This window comes from Monopterus albus, unplaced genomic scaffold (assembly GCF_001952655.1).
Source record: "Monopterus albus unplaced genomic scaffold, M_albus_1.0 scaffold13.1, whole genome shotgun sequence".
Taxonomy (NCBI): Eukaryota; Metazoa; Chordata; class Actinopteri; order Synbranchiformes; family Synbranchidae; genus Monopterus; species Monopterus albus.
Genome location: NW_018127893.1, coordinates 332,163 through 342,809, shown reverse-complemented (window position 1 = coordinate 342,809; position 10,647 = coordinate 332,163). Strand labels below are relative to the sequence as shown.

The window sequence follows — 10,647 nt, the reverse complement described above, 5'->3', positions numbered from 1 at the left end:
GCCACCTCCTTTCCATTTTTTGTGATGCCTGCTTTAGGGAGCGGAGCTGCGAGCTGTACCATGGGGCTAGCCTTCTCTGTTTCACTGCCTTCCTTTTCAGAGGGGCAATGGTATAAGTGTATTACGCAGGAAGGCTGCAGTACTATCAACAAGATTATCGATTTGTGTGGGAGTAAAGTTAAGGTGGCCTCCTTCCACTGTGTTGGCAAACGGCACTGAAGTTGATAAAGATGGAATTATTTCCTTAAACTTGGTAACAGCATTGCCAGATAGACATCTGCTGTAGTGGAATTGTTTCCCACATAGAGTATAATCCATTAATGGAAATTCAAAAGTTATTAGAAAATGGTCAGACAGAAGAGGGTTATGGGGGAAAACTATTAAGTGTTCAGTTTCGATGCCATATGTCAGAACAAGATATGATAGGGGACATACTGTATAGCGGAGGCCTCTCGTTTTGTGTTTCGTCTGAAGCATTCTGAGACAGACAGCTATTGTCCAATCAGGCAGATAGAGCCCAGTGGGGAACACCCCCCTCTCTCAGTGCTGATGGTAAACAGACATGTCAAATGCAGTATGTAAACATTACCATTAGTTGGCAATATGCTAATGGACCTAATGTGCTAAGACACAACTTGGGCTGTCTAGCTGCCACTCAGTAGAAACCCCTGTGTCTGAATTTGAATAAGTCATGCAAGGCTCAATTTTGTTAATGCAGGCAAGTGCAGGTGACCTTTCACCCCTCTATGGTACCCAATGCAAAGGGGGGATGTGTGTATATAAGTGTGTGACCTCGCCTTGACCCTACGAGGTCACTATGTCTACACGGCATCCCCAGTACACTGAGTTATTATCTCCTCTACCAGTCCTCCACTGCAGCCACCCTATGTGCAGATAGAGAAATGAGTTGAACATGTCCAGACAAAGTTTTTCCCCCCGTCGTTCTCCCGGCACAATTTCAAGTTAAAGGTTATAGAGCAGGATTGAAATAGATATATATGGGCAAGGAAAGCTTCAGAGTGCATTTTATGGCGACAGCCAAAAGGCTGCACTTTAGTCTGCGCACGTTACAGCATCAGATTGCATGTACTCCAAAATACAGTTATTAGGCAGACAGTGAAAAAGTCAATATCTTGCCATCATGTTTCCTTTTGGTTGACTGCTGACTCAAGGAGACAAGCCAAGGTCCATTCAGTTCTCTAAAGTATGGAGATGCGCCCCCGTCCTGATGAGTGCGTGTGTGCACTTGCGTGTTATTTGAGTGCACTACTTCTTTCTATCCTTCTGTCTCCCTTTCACTTTCCTTTTTTTCTGTCTGTGTGCTGTTGTTGTGCAGGCATGTGTGTGGGAATGTGTGTGTTGCAGCTGTGTATATTTGTACACTGAAGCGCTTTTGCAGCTGCCCTGGTGTGTGGCTAATGAGGCACTTACAGTAGAAGCCTCTGCACTGGTTCACTGGTTTATAAGAAAGGTTAGCACACACAGTTGTACTGAGAACAGGAGATAAACAAATACATGACAAATCATTTAAATGTCATTCAGCTAATAAATTATGACTGTTTCACTAGATGAAACTCACCTGTCTCATCTTTTCTTCCATGTATGTGGACACTATGTATTGGTATTCAGAAAGTAATCATTTTACTGTAAAGCATTAGAAAAATATTTAAGAATAAAAGTGATCGTCACATGTTTAACACATACTGTAGTTGTGTGTTAAGTTTAAGTGTGTAGTCTAATATTAGCAGTAATGCCAAATTTCTCTTTCAGTCTAAATTCATTAACTGGAAATTTTAACATAATAACTATAGTAGCAGTAAAAAGAGTATTTGAAAAATGCCATATAATGATTAGATTTTCTACTTCAAGTCAATTAAGTATGTTGCTCTTTCGGCATGTCTGTCACTCCACTGATTGATGAGATTCATTTCAACCCTATGAAGACCTCAGCTAATCATCTTCTTCTTGCCTTTTTGCCTTTCTCATCAACCCTTCCCCCTTCCACCTCTCAACCCATTCCTCTCCCAGGCTGCTGAATAGAATGGCCGCTGATGACCGGCACATGCCCTCCAGTTGTGGGTCCTACATCAAGACGGAGCCATCCAGTCCCTCCTCGGTTATCGACACAGTTAGCCACCACAGCCCCAGCGGCAACTCAGACGCCAGCGGTGGCTATGTCAGCACTATGAATAACCACTCCAACGGCCTGGACTCTCCACCTATGTTCACGCCCAGCGGGCTTGGGGCCGGCACCTGCCGCAAGCGCTATGACGACTGCTCCAGCACCATCATGGAGGACTCGTCCATAAAATGCGAATACATGTTGAACTCCCTCCCCAAGAGGCTGTGCCTGGTCTGTGGAGATATAGCCTCAGGGTATCACTATGGGGTGGCCTCTTGTGAGGCCTGCAAAGCCTTTTTTAAACGGACAATACAAGGTATTTTGCTCCTCTCACCACCCGCCTAACAAACACTCAGTAAAAGTTATTTCACCCCATGTTGCTACATCGCCACCATGAATCCGCCCTCCGTAGCGGACACCTTTGGCCTCACAACAACACTGAAACATACTCAGACCAAGTGAATCACTATGCAAAAAAAGAAATCACTGGAGTGTGCAAGTTTTTTTCTACCTCCTGAGAGGAGCAACCTCCATAAAAATGTTTTTATTTTATTACTACTATAAAATAACGTTAAAAAATCATGCCAGTGTATTTACTGATTATCAAATAACTTTTGAAAATGTTGTTTATACTGACTTTATAAAACAGAAACCAGAGAAATATTTTGACATGGGACATAGTGAGATTAGGGTGACATCATCTGTTATAGTTGGTGGTGTACTGAGGGCATGACATCATCACTCAGAGGCCAGATTTGGTGGAGTGTAGGGGTTGTTTGTCCAGATGCCTTGGGGGGACTTAGAGTATGTGCTTTATTATTCCTGTCCTGTTTTGTGTGTGTGTGTGTGTGTGTGTGTGTGCGCGCGCTTATGCCTGGGCAGTGCAATTGGCTATCTGGTAGGCATGATGTATCACAGCTTCTCATTAGAGAGGCAATGAAAGGCCCCCCACTGTGAAACTGTGCGCTCTGCTCTAGATTAATCAGGAAGACGGAGATATTGTTGAGCCTGGAAATAAAAATCTGCACAACAGGCGCAGCTGCCCACATCTAAGCTCTGCTGGCTTAGTAGTGAAATACATGCAGTGGAAAAACTAGATCAAATAGGTACAATGAGCCAAAGCGTTGGGGTATGGTGAATTGAAATTATTATGAGTGGAAGAAAAATAAGAATTTAGTATTTGAACAAAATGAGTCTGACATCATGTATCCATTGGTCTCAGTACATTTAAAAAAAAAAAAGATTGCATGCATTATATGGAGAGCCGGCTGTCTGTCTTGATGTTAGGTGTTGATTTAGGACCTTACAACCCTATCAGCTTTAGACAGTCTATGTACCTTTTGCAAGCAAACAAAAGCATTAGGCCAAATCCGCCTGTTTACCCAAGCTGCCATCAGCAATCCTGTCTATTGACAAAAGATGAACATTTTCTCTCAAGTAACATAACTGGGCTTTTGTCCCCTCATTAAAAGTACACTGATGGCAACACAATGGAACAGAATAGAGTTATATTAGATGTCTTAAGTGGAGCAACGGCCCAAACAATTAAGAGGAAGGTACATGGGGAAAAAAATTGAAAGCAGCTCTTTTTTCCCCCTCACTTTGCATTGTCAATTTGAAATCCCTCTCTTTTTCTTCTTGGAGGGCTGCCTGTAATGGAGCTAATCTGCCGTCGTTTGTCCGAGCCACAGGAGTTTTGTCAATAACAATCAGCGTTTGGAAAGTGTAATTAAGGCCGAGGCTTTTCATTAGGAGGAAGGGAGGGGGCCGTCTCCAGGGATGGGCATGCCAATTAGAAACTCAGGCACGCGTCGCCGGGTAATTTCAGGGAAAGGAGGGGAAAAAACCTAGGACTTCTTTAGATTGGAGAGGGACCCTGCTGCTCTTTCAGAGGAGTGGAGGAGAGGCTTAATGGCATAATAATCAGACAGGGGTCCCAGGCAGAGATGGTAGGGGGATGCAGGGACTTTTTGGGGGGGGAGGTGAAAGCCTTGTGAAATGATAAAAGAAACACATGGAGGAAAATGCAGGCGGTAAATAGTAGGTTGTAGCGCTCTTGAAAGAAAGAGAGGGTGCCTTGATGAGAACTGATTAATTAAAGGAATAACGAGGCAGTCAAGGGTGGAGTGGGAGACGGCCCTCTCTAATGAGAAGAAAACAAAGGAGCTGTCTTTTGCAGTCCTTTATCACATTGTTCTACAGCACTCAGGGCAAACAACACGTTAAGTTAGTGTTAACCATGTGCATGACAGTTCCTTTATCACCTTGTACTCACCTTGTGCAATTCTGTATTTTCTTGTTACACTGCAGCTTATTCTAAATAGGAAATTTGTAGCTGTTTTTAAGATATTAAGATAAAGCCTTTCCCCCAGATATTTTAATTTAGTAAACAAATTTATGCATTTATTGTCTGAATAATCTTTGTTATCTTTGAATCCGCTGTACTTGCGCTCTGGCCTCTACTTCAGCAACTAATGCCCCTGCCTTTTCAACAAAAGCAGATGGAATATCCATCTACTGTCACCTATTCATCCAGGTAAAAACCCCTTGAACTCTTACATGAAGATAGCTGCATTAGTCAAGGCCAGACCCAAATTCATGTCATCCTGGAAGTCCATCCATCCCAGAAATAACCCTGTTCTCACTGGTCCCTAATCATCCCCCCCACCCCTGCACTTCACGTGCCCCACCGATCAAAACATAAAGCTCTTATTGAACTGTGTTTTCTTCCCGTTTTGAACCCATGTGTAAAATTGCTTGAAAACTAACTGAACTCAGTGGCCCCCTTTCATATGAAGTAATAGACCTTGACAGTAAGCCTGTAAAAGTCAGTTTAGATTTTGATGAGAAATACCTGCCATTTTACTGTAATTTACTTACAAGACCTGACTTTCCCCTCTGTGCCCTGGCATGGGTCCTGAAAAGCAATAAAATAGATTGAGACAGATACTTATCAAGAGGAGAAGGAGGGAAATCTTTTTCTTCTTCCTTCACTCTGTAATGTTATTGGTAACCATACCATAACCTCTCTAAAGTCAGATAAACCCCAGCATGCCCCTCAGGTTAAAGGGTTTCCCGCCACTGTGCTTCATTTCTGAAAGTGAAACTCGACATACTGTTACTCTACCAGCCAGGGTTTCCAGACATCATTTCTGATGGTAAGGTTATTGTAAAACATTTAATAGAGGCAATTCTTTCATGTCAGTGTTTGGATCTACTCTACACCTCTATTTAAATCAGGATTTATGTATCGCTTTGTTTAGCTTCTGTTCAAGGACTTTGTAGCTTCATTCATTTCAGTTTAGTTTACGTCAGTCAATTAATTTGAATTCAAGAAAAACTTGATTAATTTAATTTGGGGACATTTTAGGCTAGTGAGAGAATAAATAAAACAATGTTATTCACGCATAAATATTTGAAAGATACAAGATATTTATAAAGTTAAAACAATGTCTGATTTGACACCAGAAAGGTTCCAGTATTAAAAACTATTAAATAAATAGATTTAAATAACTGTAATTAAATGTTTTTTTTTTATTTAACAATCACATTTCAGGACTACTCTGTAATTTGCTTATTACTATAAATGAAGACTTTAGCATGATAACAACTAACCAGAGTTAAGATTTTGGGCTTGTTACTTACAGTATTTGGTTATAAACATTGATAATGCAAAGAAAAGTTTAACAGCATTACACAAACTTAAATTTAGCTGTTCTTTCGTTTTTGTGTGTGTATTAACTATCCTGTAATCAGTTTACAAGTTGACCATTTCAATCTGGTCCTAATTGTTTGCTGCTTTTGAGCTTTTGTTTACATTTTGATCATGCGTTGGGCCCTCACTATTAACATTTCTAGGTGATTTTTCATCTTTTAAATGCTTAAAAACAATAGATGTCACAGCTTATTGTCATTTTGGATCAGCTGAGAAGTGGCATGTTAAGAAGTCGGGCTTTCTATATGTAGGCTAAGAATGAAACACTGCCTCTCCTAAATATAAACCAAATGTTGAGATGAAAATTTTGTTAATCCACCCCTCACTCACTGAGCGCTGAGCTCTGAGAAGCCCCCGTGTGACATACACACAGAGGGCCTGACAGGACAGGTGAACACAGCAGCGCAGCAGTGTGTTTGTTTTTCTTTTTGGAGTGTGCTACTGTAACTCTCTCAGTTAGCCATCAGGTGTGGTTTGTGCATGTCCTCTGCACCACTCAGAAAGGGAAGGGAGAGGGAGGAGGAGGAGGGAGTGAAATAACCCCGCAAACAAAGCGTCCTCGGGGAAACACAGGGTCAACTGTGCTGGGTTAGGTCGTGCAAGCAAACCTGCAACAAAACATGCACATGTGCTGCCATTTTTCTGGGTTTTGGAAGGATACAATGATGTGAATAAAACAAAAAGTAAAACATTTTTAGATTTGCAATCAAAATCTATGTTCTTTTAAAATTATTTAGCCCTTTATGTCTGTACTTTTTTGCTGATTGGTAGGTCTGTAGCGCAAAGACAGACCAAAAAGATCTCCATGATCTAGTTTCAGTCACACTGATTGCCTCCTTCCAACATGTGGGAAAAAGATGATTATTATGGTCTGGTTCTGCTCTGACAACAGAGAAAACAGACAGAGGAAAGACAATCAGAGCTCATCAGCTGCTTCCCTCACACCTTTATTTACCCCAATCTGAAGGAGATGAGGGGGATTAGTACAATGATTTCTAACCCAGTTATAAGGAGGAATTTCTAATAATTTATTACATCTTGGGACCCTCCACTTGTAATGTTAACATAATTGCATAAGTTGTCAAAGGAGGGCTAGTGGAGGAACACCAGTGGAATATTACACAGGTTTGTGTTTCTCCATGTAGAAATATGGAGCGAGGGTCAGACCTGTGTGGATTGGCTCTGCTGAAGAGGATGCTACAGTAAATGTGTATTTTTGACAGAGAGCCCAGTTATTTTAGTAGATGAAGAAACATATAATGATTAAATTAGATTTTTATGTCACTTACTCAACTGCCAAAGACATAAACCCTAGGTTAAAAGAAAAGTTTAAAAAAATACCAATGTCAAAAGCTTTAAAGCTCAAAGCCCTTTCAAAATGAGGGTAATTCAAATTCGGCTGAAGCAATCATTACATTGAAACCCTTTACTGAAAACCCCTGAATACAGTAAAATGTAGGGAATCAGACAGAAGCGGAGGAGCTGCCTCACATACCCTGCCCTTTCTATTGCTAATGCCAGAGTAGAGCAGAACCAGCTCTTTTATTGTGGAGCAATGAAACTCTTTTTCATTGCTGTGTCCTGGAATCAGACGCTGCAGCTGAATAATGCATAAGGCCTCTTGCCTGTACACTATGTAAATAGCCAACAGTGGTAACAACAGGTTTGGGTCTGCTCGAGTATTATGTAAAGTGAGCAAGGGCAGTGTGTCTGGCTCTTTAGCCTGCTATTGAAGCAGTGGCAGGCTCTTCTGAGCGCAGGGGGGACATGGCCTGTGTCCGGGGTCCGGAGGGGACATGCACAGAATTAATGAGACCAGTTTAGTGCTGGACCAGGGTGATGTCTACTGATGGATCCTGAAGGAGTATTGCAGCTTTGCCTTCATGAACCCACCCCCACCCTTTACCTCTAACCCCAGCTTCTCCTCAGTACTGTAAGGTACAGAGCTCGCTTGAGGACATTTCTGTCCATTTCTGAACAGTACAGATGTGGATTCTATAGGAATCCATATAACTAACAAGGGCCTGTGTGTGTTTTAGCAAAATATGATTTATTATAGACCGTCTGATAGCACGGAGACTACAGTGGTGTTTATTAGTGGCAGCAACCTATTTAGCATTAGATTCTCTTTAGTGAATTAGGTGAAATGCTCCTACCTCACATGATACCAACCATTTTATCATTTAACTTGCAATGCTTTGGGCTCTGATGAACTATGGGTTTTTTGGTCCTTACATGTTCTTCTTATTCTTTTTCTCAGGTAACATAGAATACAGCTGTCCTGCCACAAATGAGTGTGAGATCACAAAACGGAGACGCAAATCATGTCAGGCTTGTCGCTTCATGAAATGCCTCAAAGTGGGGATGCTCAAAGAAGGTAAGAAGAGTAAGAACATTTTTCTTATTCTTGCTCCCGCAAGCTACATATACAACACTATGTATTTTGGTATATAAACACTTTTATGCAAAAATGAATCCTCAGTTGATCCAGTAAGGGATCTACCAGTGGAATACTACAACATCACACACTTGCTCTCATGATATTTTGTTATGTCCCAGACTTTTTTTTTTTTTTTTTACCACCCCAGAGTGAGAGACACATGCAGCTGGCCAGCCTAGACAAAGGTTCCCAGCCCCACTGTCCTCCCACTACCTACACAGCAGTAAATAATGTGCAGTTGAGCTGGGGACAGAAATATGCTGAATAGGTTGATCCTGCCGTCTGAGTAATAGAAATGTAACAGAATTCCGCCTGGAAAGGCTCAGGCCAGGTCCCTGAGCACACACTCGGCACAGTCTCAGCTCTCCTCGGCATATTGATCCACTAAATGTTTTCCGAACATCTCAGCTCTCTTCCTGTGGATGGTTTTTTAAAGTCACGCCAGCAGGGAATTCAGTGACAATTAAACATGCTTCCGATGGATTTGTCTGGCTGGGTTTCTCTCCACCCCTCCCTATCACCACTGACAGAGCCTCCTGAGACCCAGAGGCTTGGCTGCTTTTCTGGGGGGGAGACACCCATACGTCCTCCCTTGCCCTGTTGCATTAGTGGATGTGGTCTCACCTACCTCTCTGTTCATTTCTCTGCCGCTTTCTCACTTGTTGACTGTTTCAAAAAATCCAGATACATGAATAATGAAAGATATGTGGCTTGGGGGTGAAGTGGTGGTGTCATTTATTCAAGTCTCCTCTGGGAGCAGCTCATGGACTTTGTCAGGAAACATGTTATTGTTTGTTATTTATTTTTGCTATTTAGCTTTTCTCAAATGCTGATGAGTGTGTTTCAGGCGGCACTTATATATGATTGGCCCTTATGGTTATACAGTGGTATAACTACTCTGCCAGTTAAAAAACCTCATAAATGAAATTCTGTAAAACCCTACACTTTTAAATTTTCTGTCAAACTCTGTAGAGTTATATATATTCCACAGTTACTCCTCCCATTATTCACTGGAGAGTGGGATTTATAGATGCATATATATCCAGTTGCCACCTGAAGCCTGAGTCAAAGGCTGTATGGATCTCAACACAGTAACAAAATCCCCTAAACTGCACGCAGCCAGATAAAGCCTGAGTGCCAGAAAGACAGAGTAATCGCATTACTATCTGATGAAAAATTTATGCCAATAAATCATCTTGGAGAATAGGAGACCACAAAAATATGTAGCCGTGGCTATAAATGAACGACCAGTGTCAGGTCAGAGGAGACAGAGTGTTATATGCAGACTTCGTCTAAGCCTGTGTTTCTAATGCACACTTCTGTGTATTCAGCACATTCCCCGAATAAGAATGACTCTCCTCTTTTACACGCTGTCTTCGCTACATTGCAACTATTGTGACAGACTGATTGAAGTCTTGTCATACAGTTTCCGTCCAATAACTGATTTCTGTCACCATTAAAATGATGAAGCACAATGAACAGAGAGATGTGCAGCAAGACGAAATGGAAACAGACACGTGGTCTGTGTAAGCTCTGTGAAGCCGTCGGCTCAACGCCACGCTCAGGCCCGGGGTGTGGAGATGGCCACCGCGCATGTGACCGCGATTGCCACTTACTTTCATTACTGCAGAAAGGTCACAATGTGTCTCACTGGAAAATCACCTAATTATAACTTTACAGCTCCAACAAAGTAGTGCTGCCCCCCAACGAAACAGAAGTTTAAATCCATCAGTGTCTCTGAACAAATAATATTAGACATCTTCAGGAAACGTAGGTTAGATATTTCTGTTTTTATTTTTAGTTTATACTCTCAAAAGCTAAATGCAGTATCTACCGATCAGGCACAAAAGCTGCAATCAATATGTTCATATCTCAAAGCGTAGTTTGAGGTGTAAGGAAAATGGTTTTCGAAGATCAGCAGGCTGATTACAGAAGACCTGTCTAAACCCTGTGTTGAGTCGCTGTACTTTTCCTTGACTCTATAAAGGAGGAAGTGATCAATAGAAGAATCAAATGTCAGGGGCAACAGGTTTTTTTTCTCTGATCAATGGAAACGGATCAGTGCTTAGTGCAAGAGAGAAGACAAGATACTATTGAGAGATTACATTGAGATCATTCAGGGCAGTTGCTCTCTACACTGACTTCCTTTGTCTCTCAGTCATCCACACAGATTCCTCCACGTACATGAACATGCACCACTAACAAAAGACAATAGCTGTTTGTTCCACTGTTCTTAATGTGTAACAGTGTACACCACTATAATGGTAGAAATTATCCGTATTTCATGTTGTGACAGTTATGGACATTTGCTGAACAAAAGATGAAAATGTGTCTGTGCTGATACACAACACGCCTCTCATTGTTCAGCAG

The 10,647-nt window shown here is 41.7% G+C and overlaps 1 protein-coding gene across 6 annotated transcripts in view; it reads left to right on the top strand.

Annotated features, from left to right (window-relative positions):
- esrrb (estrogen-related receptor beta) overlaps nt 1–10,647 on the top strand; it is a 46,258-nt gene that overhangs the window by 19,028 nt on the left and 16,583 nt on the right. For 4 of the 6 annotated variants that reach the window (XM_020591029.1, XM_020591028.1, XM_020591026.1 and 1 more), the window contains 2 exons: nt 2,029–2,438; nt 8,098–8,223. In XM_020591029.1, coding sequence (XP_020446685.1) covers nt 2,042–2,438; nt 8,098–8,223 — 523 coding nt within the window. In that variant the 5' untranslated portion in view covers nt 2,029–2,041. The remainder of the gene's footprint in view (nt 1–2,028; nt 2,439–8,097; nt 8,224–10,647) is intronic. The other 2 variants (XM_020591025.1, XM_020591027.1) reach the window with 2 other exon arrangements.